This window comes from Telmatherina bonti (assembly GCF_933228915.1).
Source record: "Telmatherina bonti genome assembly, chromosome: 2".
Lineage (NCBI taxonomy): Eukaryota > Metazoa > Chordata > Actinopteri > Atheriniformes > Telmatherinidae > Telmatherina > Telmatherina bonti.
This window is the reverse complement of record NC_136620.1, coordinates 24,760,635-24,783,996: the sequence shown is the minus strand read 5'-3', so window position 1 is coordinate 24,783,996 and position 23,362 is coordinate 24,760,635. Positions and strand designations below refer to the sequence as shown.

Here is a 23,362-nt window from a genome sequence, read left to right as displayed (position 1 = left end):
CAACGGTTTTCTACTCAAAGCATAAATCTGTCCCCAAAATTAAAGTATCTTAGCTACAAGTGTGTCTAATCTTTAAAAGCAACGAAAACTGACTGAAAATAATAAAACGGAGTTGTAGAGTGCTCAGGCTGAGATTCGCAGCAGAGGAAATGAGTGTGTGTTGCAGCCAGTGGAAGCGTGGGGAAGACACACTAGTGTTGTAGAATGTAAAGCATGTCATTTGCATTTGATGTGCATTTGTCTTTTAACTAAGAAAGACATCACGAGTGGAAAGATTTATTTATTTTGTCAGGTTTATTGGGAAATCACCTGCAAAATGCTTCCCTGTTGCTCGAACAGCAGCATTGTATAAACCTCGGAAAAGGTCAGCACAGCAGAAGACGTGAACACAAAGTAAATAGTGCATATGTCTCACTGTGAGAGATTCATGCGGGGAGTGCCAGGTTATTTTGCTTCCTTTGATGAATAAGGCTCCAGCGCAGTAGAGGACACTTGAAATTACAAGAAATACATGTGCAGCGCATACTCATCAATCAACACAAGCACACACTGTGTACGCCTCTTCCACGGACACAAGTAACACTCACTATTATATCCAACTGTTATTACACTCTTGTTTCCTCAACCTTAGAAGTACCCTTCAATAAAATGTGTAATTCCTTCACAGCAGACAACAGTGAAGACAGTTCTATGAATTCTTACAAATCAAAGCAATCACTCAACAGACAGAAACTAATCTTCTTTTTTTTTGTCCTGGCTAGAACCTTCCCATTCAACTCTTAATCACTCCCCCCTCTCTCTTGCCTCACAATGTTGTGTTTCTCCTTGACTTTCTATACACAGCACATCTCTCATTCAGCATTTCCATGGAGACTGGGGTATTTGTTGCATTTCTTGTATGGCAAAGTGATGAATGCTTATGTTGTTTTCACCCCTCCCTGTCCACCCCCGCCCCTTCTTTCATAGTTTTTGACAAAAAGCAGCAAATTTCAGGATTCCTGGATTTATCCGCCGCCACTCACCAGACACTGGCACTGCTGGCAGTTTTCCACCCATGTGTCGCCGCTGCCGTAAGTGAGCAGGCCGTTCTGGTGCAGGCACTGGCTGCTCAGTCGTGGGTCGCACTCGGGGCAGCAAAACAGGTCGGCATTGGGGTTGTCGCAGTCGCACACCATCCTGCGACACATCACCTGGCCAGCCTGAGCACGGAGCACAACGTAAAATTAAACTTGGTAATGCCCACAGGCATGATTAAACCTTCACATGCAAAACAGAAAGCCATTTGTTTGACGGAGTCATTAAACATATATGTTCATAATAAATAATGCACTAAAGGCCATAAAGCCCGAGTCTTTTGAAGCTGGATTTTATTCATCTGTCAGTGGGATGTTTGAGGACACACTACTTGGCCGTCTTCTTGTCTCTAAGGTGCCTTCCAACTGTCTGAAATACTTCTCTATTTATATGTGGTGATGTCACATCAGTGTGACTAAAACATAAAGGGAATCAGGCATGCGTATGAATGTTTAATGTGGGCGTGAGTGTTGGACACGCACATGGAAGCAATTTGCCAATAAACTAAATAATTAAATGTCAAAGCGTTTAAGTCAGCAATTCTTTAGATAATCATTTAATTATACAAGTCTTCAGTTTCTCAACCTATTTCTGGTTAATGAAGACAATCATGTTTTGAGATGATTGATTCAGATTGAAAAGTATCTTTAATTGCAGTCTCCATGCACACCTGCATGACAGTAAAAATGGGATTTCTAGCACAGATTCTGTAATAAGCGTTTTATACATGAAAAGCAATCCACTGACTTATACGCCATTAGCCTTTCAGAGAAAGTTAAAACTATTAAATATTTGCACAGCCTCAGCCTGGACAGATTCCAGCCTTCGTCTCCTCTGTGGTGCTTGACCTTGGTTTCAGTTAGTTGAAGCTTTTCATCTAATTTCCAGCTGCGTCCACAAACCTCCAAAACAATAACATGTTTATGCTTCCACTCCCCGAACTGTGCAATATGACTAATTCTGACAGACAGCTCTTCAATCTCTCAAATCAATTAATATGACTCATTTAATTAGAGAGTCATTTCTGTCCTGGTCCTTTGTAATCAAATGAATAATTTGATGCTTGATCATTCACTACCGACACTAATCCATTTTAATCACCTTGCACTACTTGGCATCAGGTTGAGTAAAATGCTAAAATGCTTTATCTGACTGCTGCGTGACCCAATAATCATGGAACACAGTGTGTTTGGGATGACAGAATGAGTTTTCTGGACCAGCTCATCCCAGTGGCTTCGTCACCTTGGTGTCAGAAATCATTCAAAACAACAACATCAGAAGTCTGAGTCAGTCTAAGTTTTTCAGAAATAACTACATGCAACAGCTGCTGCCATAGCTTCACTGGCATTTCCTACATCAAAATAGAATTGGGGGGATGAAAGTAGCTATGAATAAAATTTTCATTTTTTAAAATAATTCCTTTAGAACAACTACCTAAAGTCTGGAAGCCACGGACATCTGCAAAGAAAAGGGTGTCTTCAGTTGTTTCATTAAAGAGTCTTTCTGCCTTTGTTTTTGTTTTTAGCAAATAAATTCAGCTTGAGTTGATCCTCTTTAATTTTAACTCTAACTTCAGCTTTAACAAGAAAAATTTCTGTTTTGCTTCAAAGTACAAAGTACTGATGTTATGGTTTTTTACACATAATTGTGCAGAGCATTATGACCTTGAGGTGATAAAATATTTTGCACATTCTCCAAACTTTTTTTTTTAATTCCGTCTGGCAGAGTCAGAGATTATGTGAACTCTTTACTTTACTGTACTCTTGAATAACCTTCTCGCTTCTTGGAGAAAGTGGAGAAAGGTTTTTCTTTACCTTGAAAAGTATGTTGCAGCCCTTGGTCATTTTGGCTCCCTGAAATAACAGGATCTTAACACATTGCTAAATTTAAATTTGCTGTTCAGTCCTGAATTTGTTTCAGTATCTGAGGTTGGCCTGTTTCACATTTACTGACAGTAAAACCTAAAAAATAAAAATGTCACACGTGTGATTAAATATTTTACCGGCTTAGCAGAGGAACAATCAATGAAGGAATAATTTACCCTTATCAATAAAACAGCTCTAAAATGACATTTGTGCCTCAACAAAAGCACTACAATCCAAAACTCCTCCATGTTTTAGATGTGATTGGTGACATCTTCAGAGTGTAGCCTTCCCCCTACCTTGTAGCCACTGGGGTGGGGAATAGACAGCCGATAGAGTTTGGATGTGACCCACTGTTTAAGCCTGACTTGTTTTATTTTTCTTCATCAACTTTTAATAAACAGCTGAAATAAGAAAAAATAATAATGTCCATAGATTTTCAGACTACCTAAATATGTACTGATGGTTCATTTAGTTGTATAAAGCTTACACATTAACAAGGAAAACTTTCTAGAAAACACTTTCCTATATTCAGTAAACCTGTATATGTACAGAATATGTGTAAAATTAGCATTCGCTCCAAAGTCAAATCCTTATTATTTCTAGCTGATTGTCTCCAACAAATTTGAGCAATACTTCTATGTGTAGCTGCCAAATGCTCCTCTGTATTTTAGAAGGGCGGGAAAGTTAGCTGTTAATTTTTGTGGGTTTGTCACTACAACATAAAACAAATTTCCCCCATTGGTAATAAAAACTACTGACTTGCGCTGCTTTATGAACATGCCATTAGAGTCTCTACTCAATTATTTACAATGACTGAGTACACACCACAAGTAAATATTTCTTTCAAGAGCAGCCGTGGATGAAGTCTAATTTGCTGTGAATATCTTCACTTTGTCTTCTTTAAAGATCAATGATGAGCAATTTTGCGCATCAAAGTTACCATAGCATGATTAGCCTGAAGGTGCTGTGCTTATTGGTCTATCAGAAGTCATTGCACTTCTCATTTATTGTAAAAGAAAAGTAAAACAGAAGCTATTCTACTGGTTGGCATCAGTGTTTTCTAAAATGTCTCACACTCTCTGGGCAGGACTGGTCTGGTTTTATGACAGAAGAAAGTGACATTTGTTGCTGACTAGCCCTGTGGGGAATGGAGCTGTTCATACATGCAGATGACTCTGTTCTGTGGGCTACATCACTAACATCTCTTACACTGAGGGAAAAACTTCAGGTTGAGCTAAATAACATAACCAAATGGGTAAGAATGAACCAGCTGGTATTACACATTGTCAAAGCTAAATCTATTGTATTTGCTAGTAAGTATGCACATGCTAATGCCACTGCACATTGTTTGTAGATCAGGGTATCAATCAACCATGTGATTAAGCCCAAATTAATGTGTGTTAAATTAGATAATTTCTTGTCTTGGTGTGATCAGATTGATCATATTGTTTTAAAGATGGGATAGGACATTGCAACTTCAAGAAAATGCTCTGCTTATGTTCCATTTTCTGTTTTGCGTGACGTTGTCCAGTCACATGTTTTGCTCCATTTGGAGTACTTCATTTTAATTTGGTTAAGTGCTGCTGTGAAACAGCTTAAAAAAATTTCAGATCGCACAGAACAAAATAGTTCTCTATTCTTCTGTCCACGTCAAGGTACAGAGAGACACATAAACAATTATCATGGTTTGCTCTTGAGGATGAATTAAAATATTGTCTTTTGATGTTTGTATACAGTGTCATATTTGATGGTACACCACATTTTAAAATGAACAGACAAAATTTTCAGGGTTTTGCCATGAACATAACACTAGCAACAAACATTATTATGATGAGAACTGATCATATAGAGCTTCTTTGGCTTGGAAGTTACTCCCATTTAATGTTAGACATACCACGAACAACTCATATTTTTTAAAAAGTTACTTCATAAATGAAAGAGTCTTATAAAAATTGGTTGATGTAAGTGTAAGTGTTATTTATCACTGATTAATGAACCTTTGATGAGGATTTTGGCTTTTGGTGATTTTTCTAATGTTCTGTTTTTCCAACTAAATTCTATGCAAGGTGACTTTACTTATCTGCTGATAATTATATTTCTTTTGTTGTGTGTTTTATGTCTTTATTATATATTGTAATTTTAACATGTGTATATTTTTATTGTTGTTGCATTTTTGTGAGGACCCCCAGGGAGACTAGTGATCACTCTGTGGACTATAATGGAGATCCTAATAAATAGATAATTACATAAATAAAGACAGAAGAACAGGTTTAGACTTTTTGTTGAGACGATTCAAAAATGGAGAAAAAAAAAAACATAATTACTCTCCATTAGGCCAGCTGAATGTTTAAGGTACAACTGAGAGACAGAGGGAATGCATCATTGACAAAAACTGGAAAGTCTCCTATGACTTTTATGTCCACTTGTTTTAACTGATCCATCTATCTTGGCTTTGTTACTCTCCCTTTGAGCTTTCATTGTCCCCCCATTCTCCATCTTGCTCTGTTTATTACCTGGCAGGAGCACACCGAGCACCTATCGCTATCCAGTACCCAGATCTGCCCGCTGTGCTTGACCTTGTTGTCATGGATACAGTCACCAGTGCAGTTATGTCCATGGGGGCAACGGCAGTCGTAGCTTCCCTCCAGGTTAAAGCACACCGTGTCATTTGCACAGGTGTTCCTTCCTGTCTTGCATTCATTAATATCTAAAGAGGGCACACAGAAAAAAATGGCATCATTCATATTGTACATCATCATATTGCACAGGTAATGCTGTTTCCAAGCCCAGGCTCCGGGGTTTGGCAAGTACAAAGCCCTTCATGCTGCTTTAGTTACACTTTGACAAATCAAAACTGTTTTTCCTGTTAGATGTCGGAGAACTGTCAGCGTATGATTAAATGCAACAGTAAGACATAGCATTGACACTCTAAAAATTTGGTAAAAACATCCAGTATGCAGCTCTAATGCAACCCAGAAACCCACTTTTGGCCCAATTATAATTTTGTGAGGTGTTGGCACTTTAGAATTAATTTATTTATTTGCAAGTGCATCTTTTTTCTCTCCTCTTTCGACTCGAACTGACAGCTAAGATGGGGTCAACGAGCAGAGCAGCACAGGCAGTATTGTTACAGGCATTGCTTCAGTGTTACTGTAGATTGAGGGTTTCCCTTTTGACAGCTCTGACATGCCTTCTGACAGGCTGAACCAGAGAGAATGTTCCACAAAATGAAACGGGCGGCACAAAGCAAAGTGACATTTCGCTAGGAAAAATAATAATGATACACCTCTCCAATCGAACATTGTATCAAAAATTCGTAAAAGCTGAAAGAATTTGCGACAAGTGAAGGTTTCTTTACTTTGACACAGACATGCTGTTTTGCATCTGTATTGTGAAACATCAACCTTAAGGCTCGTGATGAAATAGGGAGGTAAAAACATACTGGAAGCTACTCAACCTGTCCAATAATGAGCTTTAGAGAAGGAATATCATGCAAATACTCATTATGTTTTGTTTTTTTTTTGTTTTGTTTTTTTTATAAAACATATGGAGCAGAATTTAAAGTTATACTAATTTAAAAAAATCTCAATTTTGATTAATTGTTAAGCTTTCATGGAAATTAAAGAGCATATTCTGAGAATTTTAGACTTGACATTTTTTGGTGTTCACCACATATTTCTTACATGAAAAACAAATTTTTTAAAAAAAATTTGCATTAATAAAGTGACACACAACTCACCCACACATGATTCCCCATTGGCAGAAAACAAGCCGTTGTCGTGGTAACCATCACGGCACTCGCAGTGGTACCAACCAGGCAAGTTGACGCAGGTGGATTTACTATCGCACTCGACAAAGCCGTCCGAGCACTCGTCGATATCTAAAAGGGAAAACAGACAATGGCGGCTTCAGAATATGCTTTTTTTTTTCTTTTTTTTTTTTATTTAATTGAACAAAACTCTGAGCTCCACTCTTGCCTCTTGGGCATTTTCAATGCTGACTGATTCAAAACTAATAAAACAACATGTCTAGTGTTGGAGGCGATCTAGCCCATTGGCTTTATTGATCAAACATAGTTTCATAGCCAGAGAATGACATCTGTATCAATAAAAGATAGCAGGGAATGAATAAATCCAATATAACAAGCTTATAAAAGAGATGCAATTGGTTTGCTTTTTGAGATACCAGTAAAATAGTAATAAATCATTTGGACACACTGGTAAAAAGATTAATTTCAAGGTGCAGTCTTTTGTTCAATTTTGCCTCCACAGAACTTTCTTTAACAATGTGCAAAGGCATTCAGCAAAGAGCTGTGACATAGTTTCCAGCAGCCTGTGGGTGGCTGTCAATAGATGGAGCTGATGTTTATTTTCACAGAGCTCCACTTAGAAAAATCCTTGACTCTGCCTCCTCCTCCAGCTCTTGTATTTAATTCAGAACTGAGATTACACACTTCGACTTTCTCCTCTCTGCATTTGTCTCCCTGTCATTCTCTGTTCGTCTCTGTATTCTGTCTCTTTGTGTCGCTTTTTTCACTCTCTCACTCCTCCTTGTGCTTATGACACAGCAGCGTTCAACCCTTTTATTACAGCAAGCAACCCTGCAAACATCAGCCAAGAGCAAACCCAGTGCATTTGTCAACAATGACAATAATACTGAGAGAGAGAGAGAGAGAGAGAGAGATTATTCCGATATTCCAGTGAACATTTAATTAAACTGAAGGCCTAGACCTTCATGAGAGAGGAAATAAAGCCTGTTATTACACAGCGGGGCTAAATATGTTAGGTCCAGACATGCACTGTGATTAAATGTGTCTGCATAGCCAGTGATGGCTTTTTTATGATTGTGCATGATGCATGAGGCTCGCTCTCATTATGAAAATGACAGTGTGCCGTGTATGACCTTCTACACAACTGTACCACAACAGTATCCCCCCATAGAGCGACAGGCAGACGGGCTCATGGTCCCCCACCGCCCAGGCAGTAATGGGATTAAGATCTATTGGCTAATGAGCCCTCGGCCTTTTAATAGCATTTCTACAGCAGATTAACCGTTTATCAAATGTCCCACAGATTAGGGCTTTATCTATCTAAAAATTACTCACATTTGTCTGAGTCAGCTGCAGATTTTTTTTGGGGGGGGAGGAGGAGAAAAAAAGCCTTCAAACATTCCTTCCCTTTTCAATATTTCATAAAGGCCAGGTTCAAACAGACACATCTGTTGGCAGAGTTTTTGGTGGGCGTGGAGAAACTCATTTTTCTCTATTTCCCCCCCTTAAGATAAACTAAAAGGACACTTCTTAAAAACCGCTTCGAACTCTACAGCAAATAGTATAACTAGCATGCCTTTGAAAATTAAAGTAAATTCTCTCCACTCCTGAAGAGAAATAGAAATATCCAATGCTCTTTGTTGCCTATGAACTTCAGTGTGTTAAAAGTACAGGGAGCAATTAATGGGAGGAAATGGTTGCAGTGTTTTGCCTGTGTAAATGGAAAAATAAATTAAAAAATCAAGCTGAATTTGTACAAATCATCCTCCCTTTTATGGCTTCATGAAATAGTTCAAAGTACAACTGAGCAGTCAGATACTATTTATATCAGACACTGAAGATGGAATAGGTCTAAAAATATGCAAATGGGTTATTTTCAGCTAGTTTCATTCAGGTGTTTTGAGGTTTTGGCTGTCTGGTTATAACAATAGCAGGTTAGACCCTCTGCCGAAGATACGTCATGTTTCTCTTTTCTTTCCCCGAGTCGACTCGTCAGCTGCAATTTCGATGCAACACTTCTCAGCTTGCAGTCCAATCAACTTCTCAAGGGCCGTGACGTTTTTAAGGACAGTAAAACTTGACTTTTGTCAGACCTAACTGAGTGAACTTGTGAGCTACCGCACGAATACAACGTGCGTGCAGAAATCTTGCTTTCTCTTTTATCATCTTTCTTGAATGAGGAGAGAAGATCATTGTAATTAAAGCATCAACAGTGACAGTCAGAGAAAGGCGCTGTGGAGAAGAGCTCTCCCGACTGAATCACAAGGCTTTTGCTTTTGTTGAATCATAGATGTGTATGGCTCAGTATTTTCACTTGTTAAATAATGCTCCCTCCTCTCAAGGAGCGAAAAACGACTGCACAAACAAAATAACGTGTCTTTCTTTATTTTCTGGAGTGGTCAAGGCTATGGTGCTACAGTTACCGTGGTGACTGAGAGACATTTGAAAATTACAAAAATACCTTCACAGAGACAGGAGGATGAGTTTGGATCAAGGAGGAGATGCTGGAGAATACAGGGTAGGGAAAAAGGAAGATGAAGCTGCCAGAAAAGGAGGTGGAGGAGGACAAGCCAAAGACGGAGAATACAGGAGCATGAGATGGACCGCAGTTGTCCTTCTCGTTACTCTGAGTGGCAGGCCGGAAACAAGGGCTTTATCAAGGCATCTTTCAAAGGACAAAGTGAGTGAGTGGGGGGGGGGGGGTTTCCTCCTGAGCTTGTTATGCCTCTTTTCCAGACACGATCCTTCACCTCTTTTTCATTCATCTGCTGTCTTTACCTTTCCAGGTGTTTCATGTTCATCGTCTGCTTTGCTCAGAACTGAGGTAAATACTGAGCTGCTCTCACCATCATCTTCGCCGGTCCCTGCAGTTTGCTCTTTGTGCAGAAAAGGGCTGAATTTAGAGTCAAGTTGAGTCTGCCCTTCTCTCTTCTTTTTCATCTCTTTTCTCCAAACCTTTTCTCCTCATTCTTGTGTCTTTCCCGATCCCAGACCTGTGCTGCTCTTTGCCTTTTCCTCTCCCTCCCTTCTTTATTCTGTCTTTTTGTATTCATGGCCAACAGAAAGCCTCAGGGGTAAGAATAAAACTTTGCTGTGTTGCATTACTCAGTGCAAAGCCTATTATTGCTGCCACATGTACTGTACATCTTCAGTAAAGTAACCTAATTCAAGCTGATTTCCATTTTCCCTCAGAGGCCCACCTGATAATGTCACGATCGCAGCAGTCTGTCTCTTTTTTTGAAGTCTCACTTTGGTTTCCATTCACGTGAGGCTGCATGTCTTCCCTTGTCCATGCATGTGTGTTTGTGCATGCTTCGCTTCTGTGGCTGTGGAACCCCGGCAACAGCCTGTCACAACTGCCATCTACAGTATCATCCTAAGTCTTCAATCAATTTGTTGATAAAACTGTTTACCACCAGTCAGACCAGATCCCAGTCTTAAGTCAAATCTTCTGCTCTATCTTATATTTGTCCATTTGTAACTGTTTGTTCTTCATGCCTCAGATTCTGTGCCATACCAGATTCCACACCAGACACCCTGCCTGATGGCCTGTCTAGTGCACCATGAACGCCCCGTCTTCACTTATCGCCCATGAATTTAATAATAAGGCTTTCTTCTTTTCAAACCACCTCGGTCTGTTTCTGCGTCCCAAGAGCCATTTGGACAGATATTCTCGATATGATCTGTTTAGAGACAGCAGCAGTCCTGTACAACTCCTGCTCCAACTCAGATGTCATTTGAACATAAGTAAATTCTATAATGAGCTCAATATGGCATTTCGCATTAACATGACAGTTTCAGCGCCTTAAGTTCAAAGTGTACTTAGCATTTCTTGGCATGCACATGACACTGCGGTAAGGTTAGAGAGGGTTTTCCAAAGCCAGTTCTCCTATGTACAATGAAGTGTGACTGACTGATAGCGATCCTTACTCTTCATTGGGAAAAGGACTGGACTCAAATAATCAGCTAATCATTGCGAAACTTGAGGCAAACTGAGTTACAAACTCAGTTCCTGGAGATGAAACGGACACTAAAATGCAAATCCATATCTGCAAGCACTTGAGTGGGAGAGTGGATGAGTAATCATGGAAAACTGGAAATGAGTCTTGTGAACAATCAATGGCTGCAAGCAAATACAGAATTCAATCATTCCCTATGATATCCACTCAGACAGTCATCTGAGATTAACAGCAAAAAACAAAACAAACAATATATATATTCTATAATATAATATGATATATTCATTTATATTAATAATATAATATAAATATGATATTATATATATGTATATTCTGATCCAAAAATTCAGTTTGGATCAGAAAAAGCTCCTTTAGTCTTCAGGGAAATGAGTGGGAGGATGGATGCATGTCTCACACTGACGATTGGGTTTATGCAAACAATGAGTTATAGAATAAACAATCCCATGTTCTATCTGCAATCTGGTAGCTTATAATGTGCAATCACAAAATTTCTAGCTAAACTACACCATCAACAGATTTCCCTGGATTTTTTCTGAGCATCTCATCATAAATACCATCTTAATAATCAAACACAGCAACTGCAGCATCATTCTGTGGGGAGGTTTTTCTCTGAAGGGAAAGGTGAAACTAGTCGGAATACAGACAAAGACAGACGGCTAAAAATACTCCGCTACCCCAAAGTGCAAGAGGAATGGTCCAGAAAGAGCACAGACCTTAATCCAGTGGAGCATCTATAGAGAGATACTAAGGGATCCAAGTCCTCCGTATAAACATGAAGCAGTTTTACATTTCTGGAAGTGACGCATGTTCCCGTAATCCTAGCTGTTTAATTTCCCAAACCTAATAAAGTAACAAAGAAATTAGAAAAAGTGGCAAAAGAAAGAAAAGTAGTGCGCTAACAACCTGCTTGCCCTCTCACAAGCTAATTTTAGTAGGAAATTTTTCATTGTTTTTGAATGTGTCAGATAAATAACGAAAGAAAGGAGAAAGAAAAAGTAAGTCTCTGAAAAAGAGAATATTTCATGAAGATAATTTTAGTTTCCTATAGACATAATATGGCAACATATTTCCCCAGTTAATGCTTAAACCGACTGCACACTGATGTATCACATCCAGCCTGGTTGATAGTCAGTGATTCTGCTATGAAACAGAGGAAAAACCTACAAAAGCTTGGAGGATCATTCTAATATTAACATTAGCCATGTTTACATGGAGCCTTTTAAACCATCTGGTTTGAAATCATCCCGATGTAAGATTTCAGGGCAGCTGTTTACATGGGAACTAATCTATTCAGATCTGGTGTGTACATGCGCTACCATTCAAGCGGAATGGTCTTGTCTGATATTGTCTGATATGCACAGAAAGATGTTTACATCACAGGATTTATCAAAGATGGAGAGGTCTGCAAACTGGTTGTCACAGCTGTTGTGGTTTTTCTAGTACTTTCAAGCATCAGCTTGATATTCATGCGCTCCTACTGACAGACGTGTCTGCGAACGGCGTGTACTGTGGAAGTACAGAATTTTCTGGTTTTTGATAAACAGACGTGTCTGTGCAATTACCAGAAAATGTCCTGGTAATTTTCTGCCAGGAAGTGAGAAGAGTTAACTCAAGCTGAAGTAGCCTACTCAGTATATTTTCCCAACATTAAAAAAAAAATCCCAATAACTACAAAGAAATATGACATTTCTTACAGATGATTCTGTGATGTTCTGCCCTGCTTCAAGGAATGGATTAACAAACTGAAAGCATTTTGTTTTGATAAAAAAAATTTGGCATTGTCAGGCACAGGAGGCATTCGTATTGTATGACGAAGCTCAAACACCTAAACATCACCTGACCAACTTTAAATACTAAATAAATACAAATACATACCATACAAAAAAAAGTCATTTGTATTTATAAAGGAGGAAATCTACTCTAAAAGTTAATTGGGCCCAGAACAGAACTAAGAGGAGGCATGATATGGGAAAGAGAAATACACTGAGCAGATCTATGTAACAACAGATAAAAGCTTCCACTGTGATTCTGCAGCTCCTTGCAGCAACCCAGCTGTCCTGTGTCCAGTGCAGTTTGCTGCACTGCAGCAGTATCAACCTGTCCCTGGGAGACGTGCCATTTAGGCAGAAGCAGCAGGTTGCACTCAGCTAAACGACAGCTCCAGCCATTAGCTGGGGCTAATTAAGACACGCAAATTATGGGTGATGGAGTGAGTGCTTTGTCTCTAAATAAATAATGAATACATAATCATCGAGCTTGAACAAGCCGCTTGAGCTTAAACAGTCACAGACCTCCTCAGGCCTTGTGGGTAAACTGTAAAGCAAAGCAAAGCAGGGAGCGGACAACAGTGATGCATCATGGGAGCTGTCGGTGGGTAAAAAAATTAATATGGATTCACATTTCATTTTCTGAACCCAACTCTTGGCCACCACCGTGTACACACTGTGGCCTCTGCTGGATGAGATCATGCAACATAAACAGCATTAATAGCTGTTAGCAGTTTCTGTCTTGAGCTGTTTATCATGGACTAACCTGGTTTTCATACACATGTAATTCTTATAATCATAAGAATCTAATTATACACGAGTTGATATTGGCTCTTCCACCTGTGGGTCTTATCCCCTCGCTGTTGCTTGTTTACAAAAGCATCTGCTGTGATGTGGTCTTTCCTATTCCTCTAGACTTTTGTCTGTCTAGTCTGCTCATGTTATCTGAAACTCTAACAGCCTTCTTTGAGTCTGACATCAATGTAAATTAGACCTGAGGGAATAAATTGTTTGTCTAGCCCTGTTGTGCTTTCGGTCTCGGTCAATATGCCAGCATGACCTCCGCGTTCCTCTTCTCTCCATAGCAACTTCATGGCTCGCTCATAAAGTCATCGGTCATCTTCTCATCTCCTCTCGCTCTCCTCTTCCTCTCCACTGCAGCGTTTCTGCTTCCATTTTTACATCGTATTATGAATCACCTCCTTTTCGCTGCTTTTTGTTAATCTTTTTTCTCTCCGCTCATGTCATCTCATTTGCTATCGGTTGATAATTAAATATTCTATCTTTTCTTCGCTTCAACTGTCCACACATGTTCTCCTGAAAGCAGTTTTCTCATCCTTCGCCTCGCTTCTCCCCCCTCCATTTCCCTTATACAAAACAGAGATCCAGTTGTGTAACAAGTCATTAAATATTTCATTATTAAAACAAATGGGAATATAGAGAGGGAAAGAAGCCAGCAGTCTTTGTAAGAGTTTCACTTTGGGAGAAATGTGTGCTCGTAAACGGTCACGACTTAAGAAACAGAGTTTTTCCAATAAAACATCCATTTTACAGAGCCAGCGTAAGGCACCGCAGCTCCTTGATGATGTTCTTGAACATAACTCTCCAGAAGTGTGTAGGAGTCACAAATCTAAATTGCATCATTAACGCTGAACATAAAAATCTTTTATCTCTTTCTCCTTGTCCTAAAAGAACATTGCTGAAGCTAAACTACACTCTGTGTGACACGGTACTGATTAAAAGTGCCCACAAGGACTTAAGTGTGAAGATGAGATGAAAGATGAAATAAAAAAGGTGTCCATCTTCAGTGTCTGATCATGTAAACTTCTTTCAGCAGCTCACTGTGTCCTTTGAGAAACTTTAAAGAGGCCAACCAGGGATAGCAGCGATGGCCATTAGTTCCATAACTGACAGCATAGTGGCAGAAAATTTTAACTGGTGGCCAAGCATCCTAATAAGCTTTAAGAGGGGCTGAAAGGGGAAGATAATGAGCTGAAAACAAAGACAATACAACTGCTACCTCCTTATTCATTTCACAGGACTATTTCAGCAACTCAATAAACACACATCTGAGCCCTAAACAACCAAAAGGTCTTCTCAGATGTTATATCCAATTATTTCCCACTGAGACTTTTTCCACTTGTGAAGAACTTGAACAGAACTTCCTAAAAGCACCTTAAAACAAATCTTTCAAAGCTTTACTGCATGTGGATAGATTTTTTTAAAGGTTTAATCTTGAAAGAAGCTTTGCAGCTAATATTTACAAGAGGGAAGTGGTCCAGGTTTCTGCTGTGATAGCCCTTTCAAAGACTTCCAACTGCTGGTGTCCTGTTAACATTGCATGAATGATATGAATGTCGGATTCCCGACTGATAAACATACCAGGAGGCTCAGAAGGGACTTATTGACCCATATTAATTTAAAAGATGTGCAGTAATGAGCCTCCATAGAACACTATAATAACAGTAAGATCATCTTTGTAATTATAAAACATCTTTTCTGGCAGGGCTCCATTCATTACAAATCTAATAAACTACCAACCAGCAACCTTATCATGTTCATAAATTACAAAATATAAAGTCTTGTAAAACCTTTTCTTTACACAGAAATGATTTCAGGTACACAGTATCCAATAATACTTAAAGTAATGTTTACATTTTATAGATTTTTTTTCATCAAGAAAATGCAAGCAAGGAGAAGATAAATAAAAAAAAGTTAATAGTTTAAAAAATGGGATAAAGAAGCAATAAAATAAAGAGGTTCTGTAACCCTGGTTGCTATGCAACAGCAGAAGATAGGGTGGCTACATGAGTATCTCTACAGCATGTGAGGAGTCTGAAAATATTTTACAGAGCCCTGCAATCCAAGGTAGGTTGGAAATGCTACTGCCAGTAGCTGTTACTTCTGACCTGTTAGTGTAGTAACGTTGTAGAGAAATGCACAGCTGACGTGTTTAGCCTTTTCTGTTAGGATCTGGTTTTGTATTGGTGTAACCAGCATGTGTCTAAAAGTGTGGTCCATAACCTGCATCCTGTTACACTATAAAGCCATGGGCTGTGCTGCATTGATGACAACTGTAATGGATCAGCAATTCTCACATTCATTAGTCGTTTAGAGGCTCCCAGAGAAATCATGTAAACCAGAGGTGTCCAAAGTTGGTCCAAAAGGGCCAATGTCCTGCAGTGTTTTCGATGTACCTCTTTTCTGGGGTACATCTGGCTCACATTAATCAAATCCAACAGAAAATGAAGTTCTGCACAGTGACTGCTTCATTTGAGTCAGATGTGTTGGAACAGGGATACATAGAAAACATGCAGGATTGTGGCACTTTAGGACCGGAGCTGGACACCCCATGGGAATGGATTTTCTTTTTTCTTTTTTTTTTTTACAAAGGAATTAGTGACCTCTTGCCTAAACTCATCCTTATGATTATAATAATCTCATAAAACCTTTTTAATTTCCTCTTATGTTTGTTGGTTTCTGTTTTAATACTGTTTTATAATGCTTTTTATCAACCTATTGCTTATTTTTTACCATTCCTAAGATTTTAGGTGAATGCGTTTGGTTTTATACAAGCTGTATCACAATATATTGCTGTATAATTTCTGACAGAAGTGTGATTTTTGAGGAAAAGCATAGTAAAAAAACAAACACTTGTTTACAGGAAGGCTTTCAGAAATCTTGGTCTATGAATTTAAGATTAATTTATAAGGAAACAAGGCTGAAGAACTGTATTTTGATTTGATTTGTGAGCAACCTCGGCCCTCTGCACTTCACAGATGTTGTGAGATTAAATGATTTGCGAGGTTAAAGCAGATGCAAGGGCAAAACAAAATAGCTAGAGTCAAATGGAAAACAGCAGCTGCCGTGTCTGCATTTCAAAAATACACATGACTAGACTTGTATAAAATCACACAAATTCACAGATTGGTAAAAGAAATATATAAATCAAATAAAACAGACAATATATGATTTTTTAATATTGTAAAGTTCTCAGGGAGAAAAACAAAAGGAAAGCAGGCCTTGAAAAATCTCAGTAGCGACAGTTGCACATCTTTAAAATTCTGCAAACCATGTGAGGAAAATAGGCTCCCATTTCACAAAGAATGAAATCTAATATTTCTACATTTGCCCATCTTTCACGAAAGCCATATAAGAAGAAAGTGCTAGCCTGCGGCTCCCATGGTGACAATGCGGCATGTTAGGGGCAAACATTACATGGCTGGCTCTGCGTACATTTATATCCATGACTGAAGTGTATATGCGGCCAGCCGCAGCTGTATCCTGCATAATTCATGACATGTCAGAGCTTTCCACTTTCTGCTGTCTGTCTGTCAGCACTGCGAGTCCCTTGTCCCTCCCCATCCACTCCCACTGAATGGTAATGACAAGGCAGGAAGCACACACAATGTCACAAGAAGACCATCATGGAAGTGTAGACACACGGAACCAAACAACACAGTCATACACGTGCGCACAAAGTATTGCACCACCAACAATCTGAAAAAGAGGCAGCAAACTGCTAGCATCCTCTCATGAAATTTGTGTGTGCATGCTTATAGGTGTGTGTTTCTGCTCTGCCTTGAAGAGCTCTTGCATGGTGCCCTGTGACAGGCCGTCAGTCTGGACGCAGCAGCAGCAGCAGAAGTGGTAGAGTCCCTTGGGAGGCCTCTAAAAGCTCACAGGGTTCTGCGGTTGAGGAGCCCAAACTTAGTGAAAGCTTTTCCATGTTCATCCACCGAGCTCTGCATCTCCTCTTCTGGCAGCCTTGTCTCTACCAGCCTCATTCTGCATCCAAATGCAGAGGAAAAACTCAGTAACCTCTACCCTCTAACCACCCATCACTCCCCTCTCAGCTCCCATTCCAGCACCGCATCTGTCAGTTTTTCCCAACATCTCTGTATCTTCTTTTCCACTTCACCTCCTTTCACCCCTTCCAAGCAGTTACGTCTCTGTACTCCCCTTCCTCAAATTTCACATCTGCCATTCTCCTCATACATCTCCATCGCTTCTTTCCGACTGCTTACCTCTCTCCCTCCCCCACCTCACTCCTACACAACTAAAGCAGCATATCCAACACTACATTAACTCCCATACATTTATGTGAGCTTCTGCAGCAGACCCATCCCTCACTGGGACCTCCTGTCATGCTGAGAAGACATTGAGAATGACCTACCTACCCCTCCAAACCCCCCTTTTTTTGTTTATAGAATAACTGACTTGGAGTATTTAAGCAGTGCCAGAGGCCTTATCCTTGCAGGGCCCTGATGGCGCTCCTGGACTGAAAAGCATAAGGAAAACAGCACCAGGATAGTAGCTGTCTGAGGGCTGAGTAAGACATAAGGGATTGTGGAAAGCAGGCTAGGGATGCTCACAGCTGCAGCTGCTGGAGTTACAAACATCGTCTCGCTTCAGGCTTGAGAAATGTGCAAAAGTTTTGGTGTGACTCCTGAGCCCTAAATACTAATCAGCTACAATAATGAGTGAAGTTTGGACCTACTGCAGATATGTTTAGGCACTAATGGCTTTTATGTAATCGCAAATTTGACAGGAAAGGGGTAGAAAGAGAGAAGGCTAACATGCAGCAAATGCCAATACACTTGAACTCAATATGGAGAGTGTTGCTCAACAAGCTGCACTGCACATTGCCCCGATCTGCTTTAACATTGCTGCAGATTAGTAAGGGAAATTTTGCTTGCAGCACTCACATTACATTCATATTAAGAGTTTTACAGCTGCATTTATTGATTTCTGTAAAGATCAAAATCCCTTTTAACTTTAAATTATGGCCACAAAACATTGTAGCGTAGCAGAGACAATAAACACACATCTGAGCCCTAAACAACCAAAAGGTCTTCTCAGATGTTATATCCAATTATTTCCCACTGAGACTTTTTTTTTGGGGTCACCAACTTCGAAGATCCTCCTGCAGGTACTGAATGTCTCCCTGCTGCTACAAACCTGACTCAGTGAAGTTGGTGGAATTGGTGATCGCTTGATCACCAGCTCTGTAAATATACTGTAAATGAAGAAAAGATGCTAACCTGTAACAAGTTACAAGTAACAAAAGTCAACAACTTTTAACTTCACTGTTATGACTGTGTACTTTGCTTGTTTAAACTTAAAAATCTGTGTAAATTTGGTTTTGTTGTTCGTGGATCAGTAATAAGTATTAACAAAGATTAATAAAGCTAACAGAACTGAAAGTGAATAATCCTCTTCATGGGTTGTAACTAGGGCAAATTCACACCAGAATAGTCTGTAGGACTCAGATTGATTGGGTGGGAATACACCCTTAAGGCCCATTTGTGCCCCCTTTATGTATAATGTAATTAGGCACATAAAGGTACATCCATCAGAGGGCCGTGAGAAGTTCACAGTTCACCATCGAGTTTAGATATCACTTTAACACAACAGCAAAAATGGCAATGATAATCATCATAATGTTCATTCTCAGAAAACATAAAAAGGAAGCAACACAGCAGAGGGTGGTAGAAACATTTTGACCTTTTTGTTCTTTTTGCTGGTCAGCCATTAGCTATACTGCTCAACACTGCACAATCGCTTCTGGTGCAAATCAATTTGCTCTGTCAGGGTACAGACCCACAAAGTTCTCTGAAAAATGTAAATATTTTTAGATTAAATCATGCCAAGTACTGAAGAACACTGTGCTGTTTGATTGAGTATAGTAAGTGTTTACAGGCAACATTCATGGCCGTTATTCAAATATTGGACAGTCACAACCTTATTGTCTTTATGTGTCGGTCTACTATCTGAAGAGAGAGAGAGAGAGAGACATTTTACTTGATTAAGTGTATCAGGATCTTTATTCCCCTTAGAGAGTTACTGATCTTACGGTTTGCTCCTGTAAGGAACTCCAGCAACACTCTTTTCCACACTTTCTGTTTATTTGTAAAAGAAACTTCACTTATACTCTATTTAATTTCTATATTGTATCTAGAGGGATGTTTTACTGTAATTTCATCTACAGAGTTTCTGCATAATTCTTTATGATTTAAATTATAGTTACGTTATCAATCAATAGTTTGGACGCGTTGTATATATACCAGGAAATATTCAGGTTAAGATAAAAAAAATCAAGCATCGCAGTTTGTATGCACTCTCTAAATAACACAATCCTTCTATGTTCTAATGATACTTTTTTTCCTAAACTTTTGTTTTTTCTGAATAAAAGTTTAGATCCATATGGACAGCAGGAATGTGTGCGTTCTTATTTACTTTCCAGACAGCGAGAGTACTACAAACAGTGTCTGCATTTTAAACTGCTGTAATTTTTTACCTAAATTTAACTATATATTTACTGACCTTAATCATTGCACTATAAAATCTATGAACTTGATGCATTTACTGATGTATTTGTTGTTAATTTATGACCTTTATGATCTGTTTTTTAAGATGTTCACCTCTCGACCAGGTCTCCCTTGAAAAAGAGAGTTTGATCCTAATCAGATTTTTTAACCTGGTTAAATAAAGGTTTAATAATAAGATTTTTAAATAATATTTAGATAAGTCCATGACTGGGCTCTTTCTTGCCAGGACACATGACACATCTGGGACATCAAAAGATGGAATATAATGAGGGCTGTGGAAAACTGCGTTCTGTCCACCTGTATGTGATGCATTATGTATATGATCTACCTGTATGGAAGGTCATGAACAGCACAAGCTGCCTACCTTTATGTTGTTACAGACTACTAGTTGCTGCTCATTTTACTTATAGATAATTGTTAGTATAGATTAATAGAATCTCACTTGTTATTACAGGGAAGTTTGAGTGTGTGTTTGCATGCAACACATCTACATTTCTTTAAAATTAACGCTATGTTTGCCAGATAGCTATTTATTTATTTACCTGCCAACTGGACTGTTTCACAATCAACTTTTTAGGCACATGGTGTGATCCACAACAGAGAGCTAACAAAAAGCACTTAGAATGAAACGAGTAGAGCGACAGAAGCGTCTTACACACACACTCACCTAAAAGAAGGGATTCTTTCAGGAAAATTGTTGTTTTCTCTTATTTACCATTGATTCTATTCTATTCTATTCTATTCTATTCTATTCTACAGTCATTTAGCAGACGCTTTTATCCAAAGCGACTTACATATGAGATTATATTGTTTTGATTAATTAGGATAAAAGAAAACATGATCACTTGCTGCTGAGAGCTGTATGATACATAATTTCGATGACCAGAAACAAAATGGAAACATATTTTCAAGTGATTGGGATGATGAATGGGACACTCTGCCCTTCACTTTGTATGGAGGCTCTGAGAAAAACAGGCTATGCCAAAACTAGCAGTAGTTAAAGCTCCATCACTTAGCTGGCCAGCAACTTTTGGCTTAATAGAACTGACCATACATTTCTGTGCAGCCCCAAAATGACTTTTTTTCTAATCCTTACATTTGTCAAAAACTTGTTGATTTTCCTATTGACTACTTTGCTCCTGCTCTAAGGTGTTGAGTAGTTACCACAGTAAAAAAGAAAAAAAACTGAAGAGGAGAGTTAGGCAGAGATCTAATGCACTAAACGTAATGAAATGTGTGATTGTCTTGAATGTCCCATTACAAAAGGAAGAGGTTCTCAGAGCATTCTTTGGCCCAAAATTGGAAGGAAGATAAGTCATTATGCCAAGTAAAAAGTCCTCTCACACACGTTCCTTTTTCAGCATCTCAAAGCAGCACAACAAGGAAATTCATTTATTTAAGATGGGCAGTAAAAAGGACGCCTCATAAAAAAACAGCCTTCAATCAATACCTGAGCCAATGACAAAGCACTGAGGCTCAGTTTGCCGCATTCAAACACAAGCAAGCACAGAATGAGAGAAATGTCCTGACTTTCTATTAGCCAGGCCACTTGTCTCCCAAAGGACACTCCATTAAAGTTTGAAATGGGTTATGTGAAAGGTACTGCTGTAAAGATAAGATGTATAGTGTGTATCGCACAACCACAAGGATTAAAGCCTGTTTTGATTACACAACACAGGAAAGAAAATCCCATCAAGTCAGATCCTAAGCCTGGACTCTTATCATTAAATTGTGTTTGACATATTTTCATGCATGAGAGGGAGTTCTGATATGGGCTTCGCTATAAACAATGGCTTATGTACTACTGAATTAAGCTATCATGGCTTATCAGATATTGTGAATCAGGAGTTGTGATATAAATACAGAATAAAGTCCATCAGAAGAATGCCACGCTGATTAATACAAGCTGGATACGGGGTAATTCCAAATCTGCCTCAACTGCAGTTCAGATTTGTGTCCAGGCCTTATAGGAAGAGGTGCAGCGTCATTGCTCACCACAGAGCAGACCCACACAATCAGACACATTGATGAACCCACAAACACACACATGTTCAAACTCACTATGTGAACATACCCAAGTCTGAACAACTCAGAAAAATATTCAATTAACCCCTTCATGCATGGCTTAATAAAAAGCAATGCAACATTGTTTTAAATACAGTGTTTTACTTCTACAGACATATGCAACGATACTTTTTTGTTTATTAGTGATATTTAGAATTTATCTCAATTTATGATTTATTTTAATGTCTTCTATACATTATTCATAAAATAACATATAATCATCACTCTATTGTGCAAATCTTGTATAAATATGGCTGTATCATTTTCTTTTCCTATTTATGGCAAAGGCAAACTTGCATAATTACATTCATTTATATGATATATTTCTATATTCTCAAGTGAGTGGAAACACTGGATGACTCACTAACATCCACTGAAGTGGTTTATTTACAAAAATGCCATCCTCATTCCTGAGTATGCAAGAAAAATCTTGTAAATAATTGTATATTATATGGCCACTAGAGTTAATTTAGCACCACAAAGTCAGAATCATCTCTTCTTGAAGAAAATCCCAGATATGCAAAAATAACTTTAATCTTACTTTGCATCATGCTTACACATTCAGAAAGTCATGAAACTAGAGATAATCCTTACCTGTTTCACATCTCTTCCCTGTAAATCCATGCTGGCAAACACAGTTGTTAGGTGAAACACAGGTTCCCCCATTCTGGCACAGTCCGTCACACATAGCTAGAGACACACCAGAGGAGAAGAGCCATTACTCAATAAGATTAATGAGCATTAACTATGTAATTAGACTAGCAGCAGCATAAGTATTTGCATGCAGAATAAGAGCTAATTTGGTGATGAGATTCATTACAGGCTTGCACAATATTATTTCACGTGATTAATGCCCCTCATTGAGGTTAATTCCAAAGTGTTCAGTATCCACAGGCTCACTGTTAGTTAATATGTCCCCAAAACACAGAGAAGTCACTGAACTTGACAGAATAAAATGGAAATTAAGGTAATATATGCACAAATCACAGCAAGTGCTAAAAGCCGTGAAAATTGTTATGGACAAAAGAAAGACAAAACAGTGGCTGATATTGTGGAAAAAAAGAGTAGTCATTGTCTTTCTATAAGGGGATGTGCTGAAAACAAATCAATATTACTTTGAGTTTTATAAATTCATTTTTACTAGACTATGAAAGTGCCACATTTGCTTTCATTTAAGCACAAATAATTAGATCCTTCTTTTGTCCTTTCAAGTTGAAGGCAGAATGACCCTGATCATGCGGCTTTGAGTTCATCAGCAATTTGGACCACCAAGGCAAAACACTAAGTCATCATGTACAATCTTCATATTTAGCATTGAATTATTTTCTCTGTCGTAATATTTTATGCTCTGAGCTGCTGATTTGTTCTGGGTTTTGTTTCCTTTTTGTTTTCTTTACCACTCACCACAACTACTGCAACGTCCTTAATTAATGTGTGAAATCAGTGCAGGTTCCCCTGATATGGATTTCTAATCAAGAAATTGATTAACTAGGCAAGGTCAGATCAATTTTCT

At 38.7% G+C, this 23,362-nt stretch overlaps 1 protein-coding gene across 1 annotated transcript in view; it reads right to left on the bottom strand.

Moving 5' to 3' along the window:
• nell2a (neural EGFL like 2a) overlaps positions 1–23,362 on the bottom strand; it is a gene marked incomplete at its 5' end in the record, with an annotated part of 83,319 nt that overhangs the window by 3,627 nt on the left and 56,330 nt on the right. The window contains 4 exons of the mRNA XM_079256066.1: positions 1,023–1,199; positions 5,453–5,646; positions 6,679–6,819; positions 22,444–22,539. Of these exons, the coding sequence (XP_079112192.1) occupies positions 1,023–1,199; positions 5,453–5,646; positions 6,679–6,819; positions 22,444–22,539 (608 nt within the window). The remainder of the gene's footprint in view (positions 1–1,022; positions 1,200–5,452; positions 5,647–6,678; positions 6,820–22,443; positions 22,540–23,362) is intronic.